Raw genomic sequence first — 26,781 nt, forward strand, 5'->3', positions numbered from 1 at the left:
TCGAAGATTTTTGTTTGTAGGACCATCTTCCAGCCCCTATAACAGCCTCAAGAGAGTGGCCGGCAGGAGGAGTAATTCAACATCGCGCATCCTGGAATGAGGCCAAACTTTTGTTTTCAGTGGTTACCCTCACTCCGACAAGATGACCCAACACAATTTCCAGTCGGTTTTTCTTTTAGAAATATTGGGGGCGCTACGTTTTGCTCGCTGAAATAAATTAGCAATGATTCTTTAGATTTAGCTCCCCCAACTCCAATGGGGCCTTTGGTGATTACTGTCGGGCTGTGGTGCTCTGTTACTTTCCTTATTACACTTCAAAGCCTTTGCTGATTGCATTTAATGATCAGATATCGTAAATGCGCTTCCATTGTTTGTTAATAAACTCTAAAATATTTGTAAAATCAAACTTTTAAACAGCATAGCTATTTCAAGGTACACTACCGAATTATCACGTTGTTATCGTTTCCGCACAGTTAAATTAGCGCTTCGAAAATTGAGCAATGTTTACTGTAGTATTGTATGTCGTGTGCAGTTTTGGCTCTTAACCGAAGGAAATCTATACTTGCAATAGAGGGGGTGCAACGAAGGTTCACCAAACTAATTCCTGGGATGGACGGGTTGTCCTACGAGGAAAGATTAAATAGACTGGGCGTTTATTCTCTGGAGTTTGGAAGATTGGGAGGTAATCTGACTGAAGCATGCAAAATTCTTATAGGGCTGGACAGGGCAAATGCAGGAAGGGTGTTTTCCATGGTTGTGAGTGCCTGGAACGAGGGAATAAGGAGCAGGGCACTTAGCGCTGAGGTGAGGAGGGTTTTTTCACTCAGAAGATGGTGAATCTTTAGATTCTCTGCTTCATGGGGCTGTGGAAGCTCCGTCACCGAGCATATTCAGAAGTGAGATCGATAAATTTCTACATATTAAAAATATCAAGGGATAAAAGCATAGTGCAGAAAGATGGTATTGAAGTAGAAGATAATCCATGATCTCGTTGAACGGTGGAGCGGGCTCAAAGGGCTGAATAGCCTACTGCTGCCATCATTTCTTATGTTGTTATGTTCTACTGCATGTTGCTCTATTTGAAGAAGTTGAAGTACTTAAGATTTGTAAGCTAACACTGTATCTCTCGAAAATGCAAAACACAACATATTGTCTGTTTGAGGTATACATTTTAGACTGATAGAAATATGAAACGAAGGCAGAAAATGCTGAATGCGCACTGGATGCGCAGCTGAAAGGCAACCTTATTGTTTAGAGGTTAACGGTTTATTTTTTGTGTGTTCTGTTTAATGTAGGAGTCCGTTGTGACTCACCTCACTAGGACCACCAGTCCAGATGTTCGTTGACTTTGCACTCTGTCCTGACTTAGATGTTCTCGTCAATTTCCTTATGGCTCCTGGCGTTGCTGGATTGGATGATGTCATATACATGAAATCCATTGTACTTGGTTCCAGAGCTGATCGCACTTTATAACGGTATGTGTCAGAAAGGGATCCGTTGCCTCGAACTTCAAGCACATTTGTAACTAAGTTAGAATCCGGCACAACCTGAAGATTGATATCCGAATGATGTAAATGTTCGGTAGCGTTCAACGACCTCTTGCAGCAACAATTGGTGAGAAAACAACTCTGAGAATAAGTCGAACTTCTGTCCGTTGGACAAATGGTGATAACAAGGGCAATTATAACAATCAAGAGTATGAACGATGTTAACCCCAACGTAATTATTATATAAAAAGCTACATTTGAAGAATATTGTAAACCCCTATGGGGTTCCACAGAAACGTGTTTCATTTCTGCGCTCTGTTCACTTATTGTGACTGTGACAGTGGCAGTGGCCGAAAGGGCTGGATGGCCATTATCTTTTACCCGGATAACCAGCCGGTGTGAGATTGCGTGGTTGTCTTTAAGTAGGCGAGTAGTTCGGACTTCTCCAGAACCAGGGGAAACCGTAAAGGGACTTAGACCAGTGGTCTGGACAAGCTGATAGAAAAGCCGCGCATTCTGACCAGAGTCAGCATCCGATGCAATTACTTTGGAAACTAAGTAGCCCGGATCAGCAGATCGAGGAACCGTTATTTTGGCCGACCCGACTGATATTATTACAGGAGCGTTGTCATTCTGATCGAGGATAATCACATTTACAGTCACATTACTCGACAGTGACGGAAATCCAGAATCTCGAACTTGAATTTGGAACTCAAAACTTTTAAGTTGTTCGTAGTCAAATGAACGTTGTGAAAAGATAATACCAGTTTCCGAATTCATAGACACATATGAGGTCACAGGCAGCCCCTGAATCTGGCTGTCTAGAATAATGTAAGAAAGCTGCGAATTTTGGTCCATGTCAGGATCCAAAGCTGCCACTGACCCAATAGTAGCGCCAGGCGGATTATTTTCCATCGCATAGACGGTATATGAAGATTTCAGAAACCTTGGCGCATTGTCATTTATATCCTTGAGATGTACAACGATAGTTCTGTTAGTGAACAATGGTGGGGTGCCATGGTCCTTGCACGTTACAGATATCCCATATTCTGCAGTGCTTTCCCGATCCAAAAGCTCTTTTACGACTAACCTGTATGAATTCTTAATTGAAGAATTCAGATCAAATGGGAGGGTTGGAGAAATCTGACAATCTGTTTGTCCATTCTTATGGCTATCCCGATCAGTTACGCTGATCAACGCTATCAAAGTCCCAATCTGAACGTCCTCAGAGATTTTGCTAGAAAATGAATTGAAGGTCAATGCCGGTGCATTATCATTCACATCCATAACATTCACCCGAACGGTGCAGTGTGCTATTAATGGAGGGGAGCCGCTGTCCTTAGCTTCAACATTAATCTCATAAGCGTCAGTTTCTTCGAAATCCAATATCCCCTTTACTCTGATTTCTCCAGATTTAGGATTAATGCTAAAACGTTCACGGACCCATTTCTTATTATAGCTGCTAAAGGAGTAAGTTATGTCACTGTTTGACCCGTAATCCAAATCGGTTGCATTAAGCTTAATGATCACAGTTTCTGGCGGGGCATCTTCCATTAGAATAGCCGTGTACAGAGACTGTTGAAAAACGGGTGCATTGTCATTGCTGTCTACTACAGTGATTGTTATTTGCGTAGTACCTGATAGCTCCGGTGTCCCGCCGTCAATAGCTCTTAATAGCAACTGGTGCGTCGAACCTTTTTCCCTGTCGAGTGAATTCTTCAGTACCAAATGGACTAATTGCCATTCTCCATGGGTCTGCACATCTAACGAGAACTCCTTACTTGGAATGAGATGGTACTCACGGACAGAATTAGTTCCGACGTCAGAATCATGCGCGTTCTCTAACAAGAAGCGCGTTCCAGGTATCGCCGATTCGGCAATTTCCAAACAGGTTTCGCCATGTGGGAATCTCGGGGAGTTATCATTTATATCCAGAATATCAACATCAATTCGATACTGTTGTACTGGATTTTCAATCACCACTTCTAATGCCAGGGCGCAAGTAACGGTCTGAGCACACAATTGCTCCCTGTCTATTCTTTCATTTACAAATAAGATACCGTCCCTGATGTTTGCGTTCACATACTGTTTTGAAGAGTCTGAAACAATCCTAAATTTGCGACTTGATAGTTCCTCCAGCGTTAATCCCAAATCCTTAACAATGTTTCCTATGAAAGCACCATGTTCCAGTTCTTCGGGAATGGAGTACCGAATGTGCCCTGAAGCCAAAGACAAGGAACAAAGCAGAAAAATGGACGGCATCGCTTCCTTTCTCGGCAGAAATATTCTTGCTGAATGCGCCATTCAATTTGCAGGGTTTAACCCGTCGCCTCTCATAAATCCTTTTATTGTCTTGTATCTTGGTTATATCCAAATTAAATAGTATAATTTGGCAGTGTACGTGAAAAGCATGGAGACCTTCTGACGGGCTAGCTCTGTACATGAATAAAAGGACCAGCAATTGCTCTGCTCCCTCTTCCTCGTGTTTGGGGGAGGGGTGGTAGATCACCAGCGATACTGCATCTCCTTATTGGTAGACAGCGACACAACGTGTCCCAGCCTATAACTGCACTGAGGTGATTAAATTTGTACCTCAAATGAATTTTCTGCCACATTCTTCTAGAAGATAGGTGAATGCTCAACATACAGCTAAAGTAACTATATCTTGTAACTGAATTCGCAAATTACCTTTCGCCAAAATGGCAATAAATCTCTGTGTTACATATGAACGTGTGTGGTTTACACAAATTATTTTGTATATTATACACAAGGAACTGGTTCCAAAGTGCCACACGCAATACTATGTAGTAGAAATATCGCTTGAAACGTTTAGTCATCTCTTCTTCAATGAAATGTTTACAGTGGGAGAACGTGTTACTCAATGGGAAGCAAATGTGCTGCATTGAAGCAAAAACTACTCATCAATATCCTTTTCAAGGACATCCAATAAAACTATTGCCAAAACCTTTTGCCTTTACTCAGACATGAACACGGGAGTTGAATTCGAAATTATACGAGAATAACTAGCTCGGAATTAAGATAGTGTTTTATCAAATAGGGCAGCGAGGGCACCAGTGAATCTGAGGTCAGTGGGTAAAACCTGCAGTGGATGGAATCATTCCTGACGCACAAGGAGAAGGCCGTAGTTGTTAGAGGTCCATGATTGTAGTCCAGTGCACTAGGGTTGCTCAGGACAAGGTCCTCAGCGTTAACTTTGGGGCAGCGTCTTCATCAATAACCTTCATGCCATCATACGGCTGAGGTGACGTTGTTTGCTGATAATTCCATTGTTCCGATCCATTAATTACTCACCTAATAACGAAGCAGGTTCTGGGGCTGCAGTTCGCTTGTGCTGACAAGCGGCAATTAACATTCAGTTACTAGGAAATGAACATCTTAGAGTCAACAAAGTCTAAACACATACCCCTTGTTTTCGGCATTATTAGGACCCGGATAAACACTTCACAGGGATGGACACGAAACTGAACGTGAACAGAACCCGCCATATATAGAATGTGATAGCGGATGGGTGGTTTGAGACGAGTGATTCACTATTTGCTCCATTGGAAAGCTCAAGTGAGGTGAGGGGAAATGACAATCAATCACCTAGATCAACTGCAGCTGCAACAACATGCGGAAACGTTCACAACTTCAAGCAGAGTGCAGCCTGCTTGATTAGTATCACTGTAACTGGGCCAACGGAATTCAACTGTAATATGAGTTACTATATAGTGCATACAGCATATAGTGCAGCAAATCTTATAACTTAATTTTACAGTAGCTCCCAGTTTCGTGATCACTACTACTGAAAGGGAAAAGCCTAGCAATATCATGGTTAAACCATTGCATCCAGATTTACCTCCATGTTAAAAACGATAATTATTGCAGCATATAATCCGTCATCGCCGCTGCAACCAAATCCTGGATATTCTAACGATAGTATTGTGGTAACATCGGCTTAAGAGCTGCAGTGGTTCGTGGAAGATTTAAGATACCTATAGTTGACAAAGAGAGAAGAAAAGAAACAACGATGGATCTGACTGAAAGCTGATGCATGATTTTGGCATTTGCTGAAGTCAGCACTACCTTTTAGGTGAACAGACATTTCACCTCAAAGTTGCTTCCTCAAAGACCGCAGCAAACATCAAATCTTAATTACATTGTTTCATCTTGTTTCTAAGACTGGACCGATTATCTTTCTTTACCTCTTTAATGGCCGCCAGAGATAATTGTCCTAACTTGAAAAGCCTGCCTTAACAATTAGCTATGAATCTTCCTAATTTATAAGTGGGATCGATTGTTGAGAATACTGCATGGTCCACTCTAGTTAATGGAAAGTTTTGCGTGAAAGCTGATGATTTACATGTATTATTTTCCTGAACAATTTTCCGTTTAGCACACAGGACATAACGTAATAAATAAACGCAAGAGTAAGCATTAACCGCTTGATCCTATTTGGCCATTCAATCAGATCATGTCTGATCTGATCATGGCCTCAAGTTCACATACCTCCCTTCCCACAAACACACTCACCCGCCCGCATAACCTTTGACTCCATTGGACACCATAGGTCTGTCCCACTCAGCCTTGAATATATTCAGTGACACAACCCTTACTGCATTCTGGGATAGATAATTCGAAAGATTAACGACTGAGTGAAGTAGTTCCCCCTCATTTCCGTCTTATCCTGAAACTGTGCGTCCTCATTCTGGGTTCCTCCACGAGGGGAAACATCCTCTCAGTACAAATCTTGTTAAGTCCCCTCAAAACCGTATTATGTTTCAACACGTTTAGCTCTCGTTCTTCTAACTTTCAGTGAGTATAAGCCCAAACTGCTCAACCTATTCTCTGAGACAACCCCCTCATCACCAGTGAACCTTCTCTGAACAGCCTCCTAAGCAAGTATATCATTCGGTAAATAAGATCAAAAAACTGCTCTAGGTATAGTCTCACCGATGCGCTGTGCAGTTGTCACAAGATCTCCCTACTTTTGTACTCCATACCCCTTGCAAATAGGCCAAAATTCAACTTGCCTTCCTAATTGCTGTACCCGTATGTTTAATTTTTGGTGATGCATGTAGGAGGAAATCCAAATGCACTGCAGCATCCTGTAGCCTCTCTCCATTTAAATTATATTCTGCTTTTCTATTCTTCCTACCAACGTGAGAACATCGTATTTCCACAGCTTATAACCTTTTTGCCATTTTCCCCACTCACTTAAGCTGTCTATATATCTTTGCATATTTATGTCCTGCTTACATTTTGCTTTCCCAAATATCTTTGCATCGTCAGGAAATTTGGCTCCAATATACTATATCCCTTCATCCAAGTCATTAATACATATTGTAAATTCTTGAGCTCCGAGCACTAATCTCTTTCGCACCCAAGTACTTACAGTTTGCTAACCTTGAAAATGACCCATTTACCCCAACTCTCTTTTTCCTGCTGGTAACCCTCTACCCATGATAATGTATTACTCCAGCATCATGACCTTTATCAAGTATAGTAAACTTTTATGTGGCAACTTATCTAATGCCTTTTGGAAATATAGGCACACAGTGTCCACTGGTTCGCCTTTATTCACCCTATTCGCTACACTAGAATAAATTTGCTAAACACGATTTGCCTTTCATAAAAGCATGTTGACACTTCTTGACTGCATTTTGATTTTCTAAACGTCCTGCTATTATTTTCTTAATAAGGATTCTAGCATTTCTCGAATGGCAGATGTTAGGTTAACTGGCCTGCAGTTTCCTGCTTTCTGTCCCCCACTTTCTCCTTGAATAGGGGTGTTACACCCAAAGCATTTCCAATACGCTGGGACCGTTCTAGAATCTGGAGAATTTTGGAAGATTACGCTATCTCTGCAGTCGCTCTCTTTAACATCTAAAATGCAGGCCACCAGGTTTGTGGAATCTGTCAGCTTTCAATCCCATAACTTGGCAAGTGATAGTGATTGTTTTAAGTTTGCACCTCCATTTTGCCCCTTGATTTTCTAGTATAATTGGGGTGCTTATTGTTTCTTTTACCATGACGCCAGACACAAAATACTTGTTCAATACGTTCTGTTAAAATTAGTAATTGTATCGATTCACAAAATGCTAATTATGTTGGACTTTGATCAAGTAATCAAAGGCATGTTGACGTTGAGAACATAATAGGAGCAATGCAGAGAGAAATATGTTACATTGAACAAAACACTACTGGGAAGATGACCATTACCAAAAATAAAATCTGGAAACAAGAAATATTTCTGGCCAAATTGTAATTCATTAATCAACGTTAATGACTGAGTGTCAAAGGAACAATAGTTATGAATCTTAGAATAAAATCGCTTTTTAAACACGCAATAAGATTGGAAACTATCTTCGAATAAAATCGCTTTTTAAACACACAATAAGATTGGAAACTATCTTGGAAAATAAAGCTTATGGGAGGGATTTGTTCTGTTAGTCACTCTAGTTATAGCTATATTCCTTCAACAATAACAGAAGCTGCTCCCACATACAACACAGAAGGAGGCCTTTCAGTCGGCATGCCCATGCCGCTCTCTTCAAGATCAACCCAGCAATTTCCGCTCTCACTCTGCACTTTGTTTGTACGAAAGTAACAGTGAAAAAGTGGAATGCAATTTGAGGAGAAATTAAATGAATTTTTAAAAGAATATAAAGTTTATTAACTGGGCCTTTGTTGGTTCTGCAGAAAAAAAAGGTGTTTGGAGGCATTGCAATACAATGGGGCATCTCAATGGACGGAGTATTTGAGCGGCGGAGGGAGCGGTTATACTAAACATTCATTGGTTTACAATTAGATTTTGGTAAGAAAAGGTTTTTTGATTCAAAGTAAGAGCGCTATATCGGAAGCACTCTAACGGATGTGCAAAATATTAACTGATATTAAGGCCTTTTTAATTTTTTAAAAATTTTTTATCTTATTCCCTACAGGACTGATTGTGTAAATGGGCCCTGAAAGGTAACCGGGCCTCGTTCGATGCTAGGACAAAACGGTGTAGACTTCGACGGAAAGGAAGGAGCTTCAGTCAGTTTGAAAGTCCCCGATTTCCCGTCGTGACCTACAGCCTATGCTAGGAGCTTTGGCCTTGTATATCATGCTATATTTGAGAAAGAAAATTGATGGTTAACTGACAACTGCTTCTTTTTTTCTTAAAAAAAGTTCAATTTTCAATTTCAATCATAACCCCATGGAGTAATGCACCTAATCTTCCAAGAAAGCGAAACACATGAAACTATTAAAGAATTATGATCATACTCCAAATCATGATTTTTTTTGTAAAATCGACATATTACTCACGTCATTAGATTATACTGGCCATGCAATTCTTTCTATTTTCACTATATTCTGTTAAGTATCTTGACATACTTTCGTTTATGATGTGCGGTGTTCACGAAACAGACACCGTAAACAAAGTGCATTTTTGTCTGTTCAGAGGGTGTTTGCACTTTAAAACACTTGGAATGGCAGCCAGAACCGCAAATCCCAACAACATATCTGTTTAGTTCCGTGTCTAGGAGGCTGAAATGTGAATTTTGGAGGCTACTGTTTGAGTTCGTTTCAGTTCAGCCTGTGGGAACCGAACGGTTGTATCGAGCAGGGTTTTTTATGCCACATGTTATCAAGTAGACTATTATTATCCTTAGAAATATGCATGATATTGAAACCAAAGACATTATAAAAGGTAAATTGGAACATCCTTGATACTTTCTGGGTGTTACACTGAAATCAAAATAACATCTGCAACGCTTTTGACGTCTGCATGGCGGTTGCGGTTGAGAATGGCTAATGAGCATTACTTTTCACCACAATGCCAGCTTATGTATGAGCGCATCGGTGCTATGACTTTGATAGATGTTTCTAATTTCATTGAAGCTGCGTTACATAGTATAAACACATGGGTCAGTACCTTGGATTGGCTCATATGAATGAGGTAAATTCTGCCCAGAATGAAGAGTTGGTGGCAGCAATTTTGACTGCTAAATAACCTGGGTCTGCAGATCGAAGGATCGGCATCTGAGAGCTCTCAATGTGCCAGGGAATAATAAAATAGGAGCATTATCATTCTAACCAAGAATAATCACTGTCACTGTAACTTGGCTGGTAAGCAGTCCAGATCCACTATCTTGAGCTTAGACACAAATCTAGAAATTTTTAAAGCTTTTCATCATCAAAAAGCTGTTGCGAAAAAAAAAACTTAGCGTTATCTGAGTTGATGGATATACATGAGAATATTGTTATGTAATAAGTAATCGGCTGTCCAGTTTGGAGTGCGATATGTGGGAACATCGCCCATAGCCGACACTGCGTATATTTGTGTACCAGGCAGAATCCATTATGTTGGCTGCGTAGTGAGCTTCCGTTTACATCTGAATCGTGCACAACAATGGTTTTGTTTTTTGCACGATGGAGAGGACGCTAAGTATTTGCATATACAAGTTATTGTATTTTCAGAAACAGTTTCTCAGCTTAATGCACCACTTGAGACAAGTTTTTGTGAATTTCCAAACAATGATGTAAGGTATAGCGGGAGATGTTGCGCAACCTTACATTCAGAATGGTTGTTAATTTTGGAAGCCCAGTCACTTATACTGAACAAGGATATGATGAAACCACACTGAACGTTCTCAAGCATTGTGTTCGATACTCAAATTAGAAGTCGTCATAATTAGGTTCCTGATATTCACGATAATTGTCTCGTCAATCATGGCTTTTCGTTTCCATTAGTTTCATGCGCACTTGGTTGTTCAAAATTCTGTATTGCCTTCGCCCTCATTTCTTCGGGTTGACGATCATAGCCGAAATTATCACACCACTAGATCTTTCACCTCAATCTACTGAGTTGAGGTTCATCATAAAAATGTCTGCCGTGACATTTTTATTAAACTGATGTTGTAGGTCAACTGGGAAAGGGCTGGAGCTTTTTCGTTAGTGCCTGAAAAGTAATAGTAATGTGGCGGTATCTTTCTGGGGAGCTGCCATCAATCTCCATTTGTAATAACTTGTATTAGACTGTTCGCCGTTTAAGGTCCGCTCATTACCATTTTTTACTGATTCTAACTTTCGCCGGGACTGCACTTCAAAAGAACGTTTGGACCGAGCTGGTAGGGTACGGATAAAATTGATACGTTTGTTTGGGTCGTGCGCATTTTTCAAAAGTAGATGCGCTCCCCGATGTTGCAGGCTCCATGATGTCTATACATAATTTCTTGCTTGAGAAATTGGCCGAATTGTCATTTATTTCCTGAATTGCAACCACCACTGTTCCATGGGTTGTCAATCACTCCTTTCGAACTTTGCAGAGGTACGATTCGTCTCACAAAGCCGTTCCTTGTCCATTATTTTGCTTGCAAATATACCACAATTTTACGATTCATATTTAACACTGTGCGTCTAGATTGTATGCAAGCGTTAAACTGCATCTGATCAATTATTCTACACGTAATGCCAAACCTTTAATGGCATCACCTACAAATTTTCGTTCCTCTAGATCCTCTTGAATTAATAACGGCGTGTCATATAACCAGACTACAAACACAACGCCGTAAAATGGAAGGTATCTTTTGCCATTCTATATATTTCTTAGCTATAGGATTACATGGAATGATATGCCATTCTATAAATTCATCCAAATAAAATATATTGCAATGCGTTCAAATAAAATCATGCAGTTGGATACCTTATTTGAACAAAAGAATGATGCCAATAAGCAATGCCCCAAAATGTGCATTATCAGATACAATACCGCTGTTCCCTTTCTACTGCTGTGAGGGAAAGGTTGTGTATGTACAAACGGGTTCAATCACCTTATTGTTACACAGGAACCCATCATTTCAGCGTGCAACTGTGTTAATTGTGCTGCAGGTGGGACTTTGTGAAAACGAAGAAAGTCAATTGTTAAGCTTGCCACATTATTGACATTGCAAAGAGCCTATATTTAAATGGAGTACGAAATAAATAGGCAATGCCTAATGTATCGCGGGTATAATTTTGAGTTAGCGATACTTCGGTTCTTATGTTGGCATGAACGTATCCTTGATCAATATCAGATAAATATTGTGCATCTACGTCCAGTTAAAATATGGGTTTATTTTATTTACAACTTGATTTTTTATAGCGCCGTTAACGTACTAAAAAGTCCCAAAGACCTTCACTGAAGTGTCTTTAAGAACATATTGACATTGCATCACTAAATGAGGTAAGCCTCTAAAAGCTTGTTCAAACAGGTCACCTTTAAGAAACATCCTAAAAGAAAGGAGGGGGTGGGGGAGAGAAAGAAAGAGACAGGCAGACAGGCCGACAGACAGAGGCTATTAGGAATGGGCTTCCAGAACTTGAGGCCTAGACAGCGAAAGCATGGTCAGCATTAGTGGATCAAATAAACTAGAAGATGCGTAAGAGGACAGGATTCGAGGAACACAGAGATCCTCGAGAGCTATACGGCAGGGTTGTCGAATTTGGAGATGCAAATGTGTGTTTCATCATCAGGTGAGCTAAGGGTGAGATGAAATAGGCAGTCTTGGTAATGGCGGGGATATGGAATCAGATCAGTTCACACCCCTCCCATTACCCCTATTTTCAGCACTCAACCATTTGCTGGTTGCCTTCCCGTCTAAGCTCTTATCTGTGGAACTTCTTCGCCAAACCTCTTAATCCTTTCCGTCTCCCTATCTCCCTCCCTCTCCTTCGTAAAGCGCTTCTTAAAAACCTACCTGTTTAGGTCACCTATCCTAATAGCTCCTTCGTGACGGGATTATGTTACTACCGTTAAGACAGTATTATTGCAAGATGTCATTGGTAGAGGCTCAACTTAATTTACAATTTGCTACAGACTCTGTGGGCGCTGAAGCATGAAGTCGGTGCCATTGATCCTTTGCAAAGTACACAAATGACGATCTGGGATTCAGAACCGAGCTATTTCAAGTTTTTTTCTGGCTATTACTGGATAGGTGAGATCGAAACCAGAGAGGGTCGTACAGTCAAACTAAATGATGGCCGAGAGTCATTGAGGAGGAGATATGGACAAGGGTGGCAGGTACTTCGAGCAGAGGAGGGAGGGAGCGTTTGCTTTAGTCACCGGCACATGGGACGTAATTTTTAGCTACAGTAAGGACAGCTTCGTTGTTACTATGTGACGGAAACCTAACGGGAGCAATTTAGATAGGCATCTGTTGAATGGATGGCCACGGACTTGGGAGGAGAAAACATGATTAAGGCGTTTGGAGTGGAAATGGTGATTAGGAACTGCTTAGTACCTTTCAAGGAGAAACGAGAAAGGATGATTTTTGGAGCGGGTGATGATGTCATATGTGAATGGGATAATGCCCGAGAAGAGGAAACCATTAAGAAAATCAGCTAACATGGGGAACAGGAACGAAAGTTAGTTGGTCTGCAGATTTGTATGAATATCATCAAGCGAAAAACGGAGAATAGCAGCTTGAAGATGGCATGAAGAGGCAGGGAAGAAGCGAGAGAAAAATGCGATTATGGGCGGATAAGGAAATAATAAGTTTTGCTTTCTGGACTAGGCAAATAAAGTGAAGTAGCAAGTGTAGCTGGTGAGATGTCTAATTAAGTGCTGAATATATTCAATGCTCTCTGGAGTAGTGAGTTCAAAGGATTGCCGACCCTCTATGCAAAGCAATTCCTCATCATCTCCATTTTAAATAGGAAATCCATTAATTTGAGAAGTTAACCCCCTAGGTCTGGATTATCTCACAAGGGAGGGGAAACATCATCTCACCATCTACCAGGTCAAGCCCTCAGAACTTTATGTTCCAGTAAGATATCCTCTCATTCTTCTAAACTCCAATAAATCAAAGATCAACCTGCTCCATATTTCCTCAGGACATAAAACAACCCCCTAATCCCAGGAATCAACCTACTGAACATTCTCCGAACTACTTCCTTTACAAGTATATCCCCCCTTAATTATGGGACTAAAACTGTACACAGTATCCTAGGTGTGGTCTCAGATCAGCCCTGTACAGATGTAGCAAGTATTCCCGACTTTATCCTCCATCCACTGTCTAATAGAATCCAATATTCAATTTTCCTTCCCAATTACTTGTTTGTCCTGCATGCTAACATTTAGTCATTCGTGTCCGAATATACCAAAATCCTTCTTTGCCACAGCATTCTGTAGTCTCAATCCATTTAAATAATATTCTGATTTTCTATTCTGCTGACCAAAGTTGACAGTCTGAAGTCTTTTCATGTTCCGCCCCATCTCCCAAATTTTAACTTAATCTATCTATATTCTTTTGCAGATTACTTATGTCCTCCTCAAAACTTGCTTTCCTACCTATCTTTGTATCGTCAATAAGCTTCACAAAATTCTGCCTATGCAATTTTTTTAATGGATGGGCATTCAGCTAAGTGGGGAATTTAATTATTCCAGGACATCGCTACAGGAGTTCCTCAAGTAACTCATAAACCCAACCACCTTCAGTTGCTTCATCAATGCTCTTCCCTCCATGATAAGGTCAGAGGTGGGGATGTTCGCTGATGATTGCACAATGTGCAGCATTCTTGATTATTCAGATACTCAGAATAAGTGTGTGTCTAAAAGCATCAAGACCTGAACAACATTCAGACTTGAATTGCTCAGTGGAATTTACATTCATGTCAGACAAGTGCCCGGCAATGACCATCTCCAATAAGAGAGAATACAACTATCACCCCATGACATTCAATGGCATTACCATCACTGAATCCCGCTCTACCAACACCCTGGGGGGTTACCATTGACCAGAAACTGAACTGGGCATTAAGCTGTGCCTACAAGAGCAGGTCACAGGTTGGCAATTCCGGGTCGAGTAACTCACCTCCTGACTCCCCAAACCCTGTTCACCACCTACAAGACGGAGGTTAGAAATGTAATGGAATACTCTCCACTTACGTGGATGAGTGTAGCTCCAACAGTTCTCAAGAAGCTCGATACAACCCAGGACAAAGTAGTCCCCTTGATTGGCACCCAAACAACCATCTTCAGCAGTCACTACGCCCACCATCGACATGCAGTGTGCACCATTTACAATATGCACTGCAGAAAATCACTATGGCTGCTTCTTAGATAGTACCTTCCAAACCCATGGCCACTATCATCTAGAAGGACAATGGCAGCAGACACATGAGAACACCACCACCTGGTAGCTCCCCAACCCACTCACCATTCTGGCCTGGAAATATATCGCCGTTCCTTCACTGTCACTGGGTCAAATCCTGGATCTCCTTACTTAGCAGTACAGTGGATGTACATGGACTGCAGAAGGCAGCTCACTACCACTTTCTCAAGGTCAGCTAGAGATGGACAATAAATGCTGGCCTAGTCAGCGACGCCCACATCCTATGAATGAATAAAACAAAGTCCCATTGCGGCAGAATTAAAATATCCGATTTTCAGTTATACATGTTGGAAAGTTAACCGATGTGTCTGTGGTGAAGAAGAGCCATAGGACTCCAAAGAGTAAAACTCTTACCCTCACTAAAAAGTGAATTCTGGTAAGTTTTGCGAAGTACTGGAGGACGAATTGTGCTAGTGGCATCAACACTCGGATTACAAACATACGAACGTACGAATTAGGAGCAGGAGTAGGCCCCTCGGCCCCTCGAGTCTGGCTGCCATTCAATAAGATCATGGCTGATTTCATTGTAACCTCTTATCTATCTTCGATAACCTTTCACCCCCTTATTTATCAATAATCTGTCTCCCCCTGCCTCAGAACAATTTAAAGGCTAGGAATAAGCATATTAGAGCTGTTTTGAGCAATAGAAAACATCTATTTTGCAAGGGTGTGAATTTCCTCTCTTCAAAACGAGTTACTAAAAGCCACTTTAGCCGCATTTCACAACAGGTATAACTTATACGGATATGCATTTTAATACGTTATGAAGCGGCCATCATTCCCTCAGTTAAAATTGTTACTGCAGCAACGAGGTAATAATTGAGCACATACAGTCGTGACCATTTAACACCATAAGATAAGCAAATATAATTGTTGACCATGAATTGTTGCAATTAATATCTTACCCCATCAGTGTTATTGGTCAAATTATTTGCCCTGGTCTCAATCCATTCCGAAAAAGCAATGTCGACATTTTTAACATAACTTTTATATTCTGGGGGCCCACATGGTCGATATGCCAAAGCATTGGATGTCGCTTCCTCTGAAGATAACTTGTAGCTATGCGTTTGGCAAAGGGATCCTGTTCCACGAACTTCAATGCAATTAGAAATGACTTTAGAATCGGTTGCCACTTGAGAGTTAATATGGGGATTTCTGAACTCCTTATTCTTGTTGTTTCGCCCTAAGTGGCAACAATTTGCGAGATGCCTGGCACGGTCCGTTTGGCACATCATGGCAATAAGGACTATCACACCAATCATAAGAAGGAATGTGATTCCACCTAAAGAAATTATTATATAAAAGGCTAGATCTGACGAATGTTCCTCAGACTGCGGCACGCTCCTAAGGTCAGAATGTACTTCTGTATTTGCATCCGTTATGGAGAGTTCTATAGTTGTAGAGGTTGATAGAGCTGGGTAACCATTATCTTGCACAATGATAACAAGGGTCTGCACTGTAAAATCATGACTTCCAAATCGGCGAATTGTTCTGACTTCCCCAGAACTCAGTCCAGCAATGAACATTCCCGGGTTCGCATCTTGAACCACTCGATATGAAAGACGCGCATTCTGTCCCGAATCAGCATCCGTTGCAATTACCTTTGTAACCAAATAGCCTGGATCAGCAGATCGTGGGACAGTTATCTGAGGGCTGTTGTGTGACAGAGGGGACACGATTACGGGTGCATTGTCATTCTGATCCAGGATAATCATGTTTACTGTAACGTCGGCGCTCAGCGTTACTAATCCACCATCCCGTGCCAGCACTTGGAACTGAATGTTTTTCATGTGTTCGTAATCAAATGAATGCTGTGCATAAATGGTACCGTTTTCTGAACTAATAGAAATGTATGTTAAAACAGGAACGCCCTGAATCCGAGTATCCTGTATACAGTAGGAAATGTGTGAATTTTTGCCTAAGTCTGAATCCACTGCAGTTACTGAAAAAATAGAAGTCCCAGGAGTGTTGTTTTCCATAACATAGCCTCTATAGGAAGGTTGCGAAAACTGCGGCGGGTTGTCATTAATGTCTGTTACTTGAACGAGTATGGTTTTGTTTGTGGAGAGAGGAGGTGACCCAGCGTCTTTACATAAAACATCTATATTGTATTTGGATACAATTTCTCTGTCTAGCATATCACTGGTTACCAAAGTGAAGGAACCTTTAAAAGAGGATTTCAGCTGGAATGGAAAATGACTGGGAGTATGACAATTGGTTTGTCCATTATCGCCTGAATCTAAATCAACTACATTAATCACGGCTATCATAGTCCCAGGCTGAGAATCCTCTCGGACCGTGCTGGATATTGACATTAAATTCACTTCTGGGGCGTTGTCATTTACATCGTCAATATTCACCAAAACAGTACAATGCACTGGAACTGCATATGAACCCTTGTCCTTAGCCACGATGTTAATCTTAAAGCTTTTGTCTTCTTCGAAATCGATCAGTCCTTTCACTCTAAGATTTCCGCCTTTGCGCTCCAAGCTAAAGAGATCTCGCACTTTATCAGGATTGTAGTTACTAAAGTAATACTCTATATCACTGTTTGACCCCTCATCCGTATCCGTTGCGTTAAGTTTGATGGCCAATGTACCCACCGGTGCATTTTCGGGTAAGCTGACCGTGTATAACGACTGCTGAAATATAGGTGAGTTGTCATTTGCGTCCAAAACTGCAACGGTAATGCGAGCAGTGCCAGATCTCTCTGGTGAACCACCGTCAATGGCAGTAAGCAGTATATGATGCAGGGCTTCTTTTTCTCGATCCAATGCATTCTTTAGGACGAGTTCAGCTAATTTGCGTTCACCGCGGGTCTGTACCTCCAAAACGAAGTGTTTATTCGAACTGAGTTGGTAGGTCCGTATTGAATTCACACCCACATCAGGATCGTGCGCGCCTTCCAAAGGGAAGCGCATACCCGGTGAAGTTGATTCAAAAATGTCCAAGTAAATCTCACCATTAGGGAAACTGGGGGAATTGTCATTTATGTCCCGAATTTCGACCTCAGCACGATACAGAATCACCGGGTTGTCAGTAACCATCTCCAGTGGAATAACGCAAGTAGGGCTATCTCTGCAGAGTTCTTCCCTATCTATTCTTTTATTTACAACTAGAATTCCGTTGTTCAGATTCACTTCGAAATACTGTAGATGTCGACCAGAGATGATTCGTAATCTACGATCGGACAGTTCTTTAAATTCCAAACCGAAATCGCTAGCGATATTCCCAACAAATGTACCCTGCTCCAGCTCCTCGGGAATGGCATATCGGACCAGCCCAGAAACCAGATGAGAGATACAAAACAGGAAAATGGACGACAAAGCTGTTCTTTTCATTGTTTGCCGTCGGTCTGAATTTACTATTACTGCATATCAGATACCCTCGAAAATACTCAGATATTTGCATCCACAACGTGAAAATACCTTTTAATATTTTGTTCCTGTAGTTTAGAGCTGTAATGATGTGTTGACTCCGCGATGCGAATGCTAGAATAAAATGTCCTCGTCATCTTTCATCTATGGGGGGATGGGGGGTAGATCTCCGGCAGCGTTTCAATCCCTTATTGGTAGACAGCGACACAAAGTGTCTCGGTCCATAATTACACTGAAATCTTCTTAAAGCAACATGGTATCAAAACGAATATGAGCTCAGATGTCATTATTTATATTTATATATTGTTACCCAATAATAAACCATTACTACAGTAAATATTGAAGGTTACAAACATTATAAAATTGCAAATTATTATTTCATGTTTCTTGCATTTCAGGAGTTGCTGACTTGCTACAATTCAAATTCAACAATTTGCATACGTCAAGAAGATGACGCCCTCTGCCAACGTACGTTTATGTTAATTTTAAAAATGTTTCTTTTGGAAGATAAGCTTCTGAAATGTTGTGATTTTTCCTGAAAGCTTGAAGAAGTGTCTAAAATGAAAATATGTTTTTGATTTGTTGATTACATATATGCAATTTGTTTAACTAACAATTTCTTTGAATTTATTCAGTCAGTACAGGGATTCAATCTTGTTTAGTTGCACCATTCAAGATTCCCTCATCGTAAACTTACGGCCTCCGTCCACTTGCTGATATTAATTTAGCTTTAGAAGTTAGAGATTTAAAAATGCCAACTTTTTGTTGCATATTAATTTTAGTACAGCCTACAATTAAACGATGAGTCAGCGAATTAATGTTAGTATTGCACATTAAGTAATATTTATGATTGTTCTAAGTCACAACTGTGAATGCCTACGCAACATGCAAGAAGAAATGCAACATAAAAATCGCAACTGGCACATAGCTTTAGATACTTTCAATTTCATATTTGTAATCGTGATCATAATTATCACATTGGGAAGAATTTCATATAATATTACATAATAAATTTTAATAATCATAAGGAATGAACTACGCATGGAAAATAGCTAGGTAACTGGTACAACTAAAACAGTTAGGATGTACAGGTGTGCAGGGCTGAAACATGCAAAACAAATGTCTTCTAAATGTTATGATACCAAACGCATACTGACAAATTTAGTTAGTGGTGGGAAATATAAATCTTTCATTTAAGCTAAAAGACATGGGCGCCACATAGTAGTTAAATAACAAATTATCTATCTTCCTCTGAATGACTAATTTATCAGTTCCAAATTAGATATCGGGCAGTCCCTTGGGATGAAATGGACATGGAGGGTCACAGAGGCTACCAAATATTTGCCGCAAACAGCCTTGGTGTCAATTTCTATCAAACATTTGAAACGCCAAACATTGACACCCACCTTGGACAAATATGAGTCCGTAAAGCAAAGACTAGAACTATCATTACTGTGACTGATCTATTGAACAACTTGATCAAGGCTGATGACGATTGTGCTCCTGGTTATGTATCTTTTACCCCACTTTCCAAAACAAACGGAGAATTTTCTTGTTATACATGAACTCATGCTCCTGCTCAATGTGTTCTTGCATCGAATCTAGAATTAGGAAATAAACATTTTAAAATGTTTGGCAGAAAAGTACAAAGAAATAAATTGAAATGATAATTTGAAACGTTGAAACATGAAACGTTCTTGAGAAGCATTGTGCCTTGCTTTATCTGTACAATGTCCATAGCAAGTCTCGAGGACTTTATTTTATGGAGAGAATCAGTGTGATTTTTTTTTAAATTTATGAAGTGCCAGACACTAGAACTTATAATAAAACAAAAACAGAATTACCTGGAAAAACTCAGCAGGTCTGGCAGCATCGGCGGAGAAGAAAAGAGTTGACGTTTCGAGTCCTCATGACCCTTCGACAGAACTTGAGTGAGTCCAAGAAAGGGGTGAAATATAAATTGGTTTAAGGTGTGTGTGTGTGTGTGTGGGGGGGGGGGGGGGGGGGGGGGGGGGGGGGGGGGCGGGGGTGGTGGGGGGGTGTGTGGGGGGGGCGGGGGGGGGAGCGGGGTGGGGGGAGAGAGAGAGAAGAGGAGGAGGTTGGTGTGGTTGTAGGGACAAACAAGCAGTGACAGAAGCAGATCATCAAAAGATGTCACATACAACAGAATAAAAGAACACATAGGTGTTAAAGTTGGTGATATTATCTAAGCGAATGTGCTAATTAAGAATGGATGGTAGGGCACTCAAGGTATAGCTCTAGTGGGGGTGGGGGGAGCATAAAAGATTTAAAAATATATAAAAATAATGGAAATAGGTGGGAAAAGAAAAATCTATACAATTTATTGGAAAAAAACAAAAGGAACGGGGAAATAGAAAGGGGGTGGGGATAGACTAGAATTTATAATCGTTCGCAAATTTAAGTCCATTGTATTATAGGGACAGTGGCTGCATATTTAAAAAAATGTGAGGTTTTGAAAGCAGAGGGTACTAGCGATTGTTTCCGGGCTGGGGGAATGTTTCAATGGCATTCCCCAGAGATGGCTGTTCGGATGTCATAAAACATTCGGGGGAGCAATGTGATCATTCTTCGTCTCCACAATTTAGAAAGGATGCCAATATCTTAGAGAGGGAGATTTACTCGAATGGTATCAGGGACGCAAAACTGCATTTAGGTCGATGGACTGGAGGACAGGGTTAATGGATATTGTTATAAAGGTGTTAGGATCTTAATACTAAATGAAGGAGGAGCAGAAGTAGGCCATTCGGCCCATCGCGTCTGCTCCGCCATTCAATGAGATCATGGCTGATATGATAATCTTCAACTCCACTTTCCTGCTTTTTCCCCATAATCCTTGATTCCTTTACTGATTAAAAATCTGCCTATCTCAGCCTTGAATATACTTAACAGCCCAGCCTCTACAGCCCTCTGTGGTGAAGAATTTCACAGATTGACTACATTCTGAGAGAATAAATTCCTCTTAATCTCTGTTTTAAATGGGCGACCCCAGACTCTGATCCTATACTCTACCACAAGGGGATAAAACCTCTCAGCATCTACCCTGTCAAGCGCCCCAAGAACCTTATATGTTTAAATAAGGTCGCCTCTCATTTTTCTAAACTCCAGTGAGTACAGGCTCAATCTACTCAACCTGTCCTCATAAAAAAATCCCCCCAACCCCGGGATCACCCTAGTGGACCTTCTCTGGGCCAGTACATTTTTCCTTAGATAAGGGGACCAAAACTTTTTACAATATTCTAAATGTGGTCTAACTATTAAGAATATAACATAACTAAGAATATAAAAACGTAACATGTAGTAGCAGAAGTAAGTCATACAACCCTTCGAGCATGATCTACCATTGAGTAAAACTTGTCTGAGAACCCTGGAACCAAGCATGTTGACCATCCATTCCACCCCTTCTTTGAGTCATGTTTCAATAACAGCTATGATGGATTATTTCCATGTACCTATCTGTGCCTGCAGTTCATCTGCCTGATTCACTTGGCTCCTTTCACTAAAGGATATACCACAATAACTCAACAATTGCTTTATTGTCTACGTTATAGCCTATACTTTTTCTGACTTCCATACTCACTTGCTAAATTTCTCCCGTACATTTCCAACTTTGCTTTTCTTCTTCTGAATCTATGCTCTTCACATGTCCAAGAACACAATAAACCTCTCCACGACGGGATTGACCCTAGCTCTTTTGAGGTACAAATGATGTAGCATATTTTGGCTCCCTTTCCATCAGAACTGGTCCTAAGCCCTCAAGAATCAAATCCCTCCCTCCTGCAGCATCTCTCCAGCCACGTATTTGCCTGGGTATACACTTGTTTCTTGTTCACTTGTGCGTAGTACTGACAATAATACAAGTTACTATCACTGAGATCTTATCGTTTAACTGCTTTCCTATCTCCCTAAAATCTGCAGGAACTCACCCCTCTTCCTGCCAAACCATAGGCATTGATATGGCCACAACATTTGGTCACTCACTCTCCCCCTTAGAATGCTTTTCAGGTACACAGTTCGAGCTTTGACCTTGTCGGACGGAGACCATCCTGGAATCACATCTGCAGTTAGAAATGTGCCTGTTCGTTCCTCTAAATATTTAAACCCTTATGACCAACGCTTTCCTGACCTCAATCATCCTTTTTAAAATTAATTTACGGGTTGTCAGCGTCTCTGGCTAGGCCAGCATATATTGCCCATCTCAAATTGCCATGAGAAGCTGGTGGTACGTTGCCTTCTTGAACCATTACAGTCCACGTAGTGCAGGCACATTCACAATATTACTAGAGAAGGAGTTCCAGGATTTTGACCAAGTGACAATGGAGGAACAGCAATATACTTCCAAGTCAGGATAGTGAATGGCGTGGAGGGGAATTTCCAGTGATGGTGTTCCCATGTATTTGTTGCCCCTGCCCTTCCAGATGGCAATGGTCGTGGGTTTGGAAGGTACTGTTGAAGGAGGAGCCTTCATGAGCTTCTGCAGTGCAGTTTGTCCGTGCTGGGGGAAGTGAATGTTTGAGGATGTGGTGTCAAGCAAGCGGGCTGCTTTTTTATGGATTGAGTCAAGCTTCTTAAGTATTATTGGAGCTGCACTCATTGAGGCTAGTGGAGAGCATTCCATCACACTCCTGACATGTGCCTTGTAGATAGTGGACAGGCTTTGGGGAGTCAGGAGGTGAGTTGCACACCTCAGGATTCCTATCCTCAGACCTGGTCTTGTACCAATCGTGTTTCTGTGGCTCCTCCAGTTCAGTTTTTGGTCAATGCGAACTCCAAGGATATTGATAGTGGATGATTCAGCAATGGTAATGCCATTGAATGTCAAGAGTCGATGGTTACACTTTGTCTTGTTGGAGATGCCTGGAACTTGCGTGGCGTGAATGTTACTTGTCATTTGTCAGCCCAAGCCTGCATGTTGTCCAAGTATTGCTGCAGTTGGACACGGGCTGCTTCAGTATCTGACAAGTTGTGGATAGTGCTGAACGTTGTGCAATCATTGGCGAACATCCCCACTTCTGACCTTATGAGAGAAGGAAAGTCATTGATGAAGCAGCTGGAGAAGGTTGGGCCTAGGACAGTACACTAAGGAACTCCTACACCGACGCCTTGGAATTGAAATGGTTGACCTCCAACAGCCACAACCATCTTCCTTTCTGCTTGGTTAAACACTAGCCAGTGGAGAGTTTGCCCCTGATTCCAACTGACTCCAGTTTTGCTAGCAATCCTTGATGCTAAGCTCAGTCAAATGCTGCCTTGATGTCAAGGCAGTCACTCTCACCACAGCTCTGGAGTTCAGTTCTTTTCCCCATGTTTGAACCAAGGCTGTAATGAGCTCAGAAGCTGAGTGACCCTGGCAAAGCCCAAGCTGAGCGTCAGTGAACAGTTGATTGCTGAGCAAGTGCCTCTTGAGAGCACTGTTGATGACCCTTTCCATTACTTTTTTGATGATGGAGAAGGCTGATGGTCGGTAATTGGCCAGGTTGGACTTGCCTGCGTTTTGTGTACAGGACATAGCTTGGCAATTTTCCATATTTCCGGGTAGTTGCCAGTGTTGTACTTGTACTAGAACAGCTTGGCTAGGGGACTTGAAAGTTTTTTAAATAAGCCTTCAGTACTATTGCTGGAGTGTGGTTAGGGCATATAGGCGTTGCACTATCCAGTACTTTCAGCCGTTTCTTGATATCACTTGGAGTCAATAGAATTGGCTGAAGACTGGCATCTGTGACGCTGGGGACCTCTGGAGGAGGCAGGAGTTTGTTTCAATGCTTCAGCCTTATCTTTTGCACTGATATTCAAGGCTCCCCCAACATTGAGGATGTGGTTCTTTGTGGAGCCTTAAGTGTCCACAAACGTTCACGACTGGATGTGGCAGGATATCAGAGCTTAGATCTAATCCATTGATTGTGGCATCGCTTAGTTCTCTATCACTTGCTGTTTATGTGGTTTGGTGTGCAAGTTGTCCTGCATTGTAGCTTCATCAGGTTCACACCTCATTTGTAGGTATGGCTCTTGCTGCTCCTGGCATGCCCTCCTGCACTTCTCGTTGAGCAAGTGTTGACCCCCTAGCTTGTTGATAATGGTATAGTGGGGATATGCCAGCCATGAGGTTAGAGATTGGATTTGAATACAATTTTGTTGCTACTGTTGACCCATAGTGTCTCATGGATGTCCAGACTTGAGACGCTAGACCTGTTCAAAATCTATCCCATTTAACACGACGGTAGTGCCACACAGCACAATGGAGGGCATCCTTAATGTGAAGACAGAATTTCCTCACCACAAGGACTGTTTGGCAATCGCTGCTACCGATGCCGTCATGAACAGCTGCAGGCAGGTTGGTGAGGCAGAGGTTATGTATGTTTTTCCCTCTTGTTGGTTCCCTCATCACCTGCCGCAGACCCAGTCTAGCAGCTATGTACTTTGGGATTCGGCAAGCTCGGTCAGTAGTGGTGCTACTGAACCGGGGGACTTCAATGTCCAACTTCCCAGAGTACATGTTGCGCCCTTGCCACACTCAGTGCTTTCTCAAAGTGATGTTCAACATAGAGGAGTGCTGATTCATCACCTGGGTGGCCGGGGGTGGTGGGGGGGAGTGGGGGGCGGCGGCGGTGCTGTGCTGGTGTGTGTGGGGAGGGTGGGGGGTGTGGGTGGGGGCAGATGTGCGGGCGGGTGTTGTGTGGTGCAGTGGGGGGGGGGGGGGGTGGTGGGAGGTGGGGAAAGGGATGGTGTGCAGTAACCAGCAAGAGGTTTCCTTTCCCATGTTTGTTCTGATGCTAGAGTCTTCATTTGGGCCATACAGCTGAGATACGATCATACTGTGGACGTGACTCTGGATTTACACGCCAGCCCTTAACTGTATGTAGATCTGAATGCTAGTTGAGAATGAAATGCCTTCACGGGACTCCTGCACGACGTGCCTTTTTGGCCTTGTCTGCATGGAAGTCACCTGCTCCTTCTCTAACTGCACGCTCTTAAACTTTTGCGTGGCCTCCTTGTTAAACATGCTATCGACAGGAATTTTGTTTTTATTTATTGGCCGAAGGGACGTGGGCATCGCTGACTAGACTAGCAGTTATTTTCCATCTCTAATTGCCCTTGAGAAGGTGGTGCTGAGCTCACTTCTCAGACTTACAAATGCACCGCAGTGACACTAACCGCTCGGCAAGTTCTGCTTGAACTTGAAGCAAACAGCACCTCCTGCACATGTCGTTGTTTAGAACATGAGCAGAATCATGGTGTTCTCTGAACACGGACGATGTGCATTCGACTCGGCCCAGGGTTCCCTGCCAAACCTCTATTTAGTGTAAGTGTAGTGGAACTTACTAAAATAAAAATAAAGCTTAATATTATCACCTAGCTTAAGTTACAAGTAAGTTAACTTGAATGTTCACCTTTAACTTACTAGCTTCGCTCCTACTTGTGATGAGAGGTTCTCGTCCTCCACATTTACTCTACACACATTTTATGAGATTCCTTCGGTGTCTGTTTCGCTGCAACATTGATTATGCTGTTGCCGTTAAATCTCAGGTTTATTGGTTGGTGCTCTGCGGTCTGCCAGTTCTGCTGCCCTGATCTGCTTAATATATTGATAATCATGTTTTATTTTAAGCAGGTACCATTGCTTATGCAACATCATATTTTCAAATCTATTGTCCAACTTACCTCAGCCAACTCGCAGCTGATAGATCCATAATGCTCTTTGTTTAAATTTAAGCCCGTTGTGTTAGGCTTCGCCATCAAGCTTTCAAACGCAATATGTCATATTATTATCATTCTTCCCAAAGGACCCATTACTAGAAAATCACTGATTATACATGTCTCATCACACAATGCTAGACCCATAAATAGCCTCCTGCCTAGTTGATTGTTTGACATATTGTTCTAAATTATGAAGGGTTTTGATAACAGTAAGTAAACAGAAACCCATTCTTCTATGGTAGCAGTTTGCGGAAACCAAAGAACGCAGATTGTACTTGACTGGTCGAATAAGTAAAGGCGGCAGTGGGAAATTGATGATAACTGGAAAGCACTGTCTAAAGAACTGCTCGAGAACTACTATTCAATAATAACTATCAAAACGGAATTGGATAAGGCCTTGAAGGGGAATTTTGCAGAGCGAAGGAAAAGAGTAATTTCTTCCTATGACCCTGAACAGAAATAATGGACAAAATATCTCCCTTTGTCTTCTGTCTTTCTATAATATAATGTTTTGTTATTTTAAAAAGTCTTTTATATACAGGTTTGGAATTGGGCATCGGATGGATAATATTTCAATCTATTGAATATATACAAAATTATAGAATATCACATTTTAAGCAAACGTGTAGGATATTGCATTAATGGAAATACATTACTGAGTTGCGGAGTTATGCAGCGAATTAAGCTAATGGCAAGAAATTTGAAACAGAGCTTCCAGAAAAACTGGATGCATACCGAGAGAGACCGGCCAAGTAAACGTAATAATTTGCTGCATTGCATTACTTAGGTGATACATACAGCTGTAGTGTACTGTTCTGGCGGAGGGATGGGAATTGATTCCAATGGTGGAGGAAGACTGCAAGCAAAAGCACCCAGGAGGGTGACGGGTTCCTTTTGTGGTTGCAGCTGCACACTTGTAAGTGAAGGCTGAGGATGCCATCACAATCCTGCACAAATTTATAAAGGGTGTTGGAACTTTGAAGAACCAACTGTTTATTATTAATCTCAAATACCCAATATCAGCTTTGCCATTGCAATCACCACGTTGCTATTATGTGTGGTCAA

The 26,781-nt window shown here is 41.6% G+C and overlaps 1 protein-coding gene across 1 annotated transcript; it reads right to left on the bottom strand.

Annotated features, from left to right (window-relative positions):
- Positions 1 to 1,286: 1,286 nt before the first annotated feature.
- LOC121281392 (protocadherin Fat 3-like) lies at positions 1,287 to 25,755 on the bottom strand. Its single transcript, XM_041194336.1, has 4 exons — positions 25,681 to 25,755; positions 19,526 to 19,604; positions 15,532 to 17,996; positions 1,287 to 3,791 (listed from the first exon to the last, which is right to left on the bottom strand). The coding sequence occupies exons 1-4, from the start codon at positions 25,753 to 25,755 to the stop codon at positions 1,287 to 1,289; spliced, it is 5,124 nt and encodes a 1,707-aa protein (XP_041050270.1).
- Positions 25,756 to 26,781: the final 1,026 nt, after the last annotated feature.

This window comes from Carcharodon carcharias, chromosome 8 (assembly GCF_017639515.1).
Source record: "Carcharodon carcharias isolate sCarCar2 chromosome 8, sCarCar2.pri, whole genome shotgun sequence".
Classification (NCBI taxonomy): Eukaryota; Metazoa; Chordata; class Chondrichthyes; order Lamniformes; family Lamnidae; genus Carcharodon; species Carcharodon carcharias.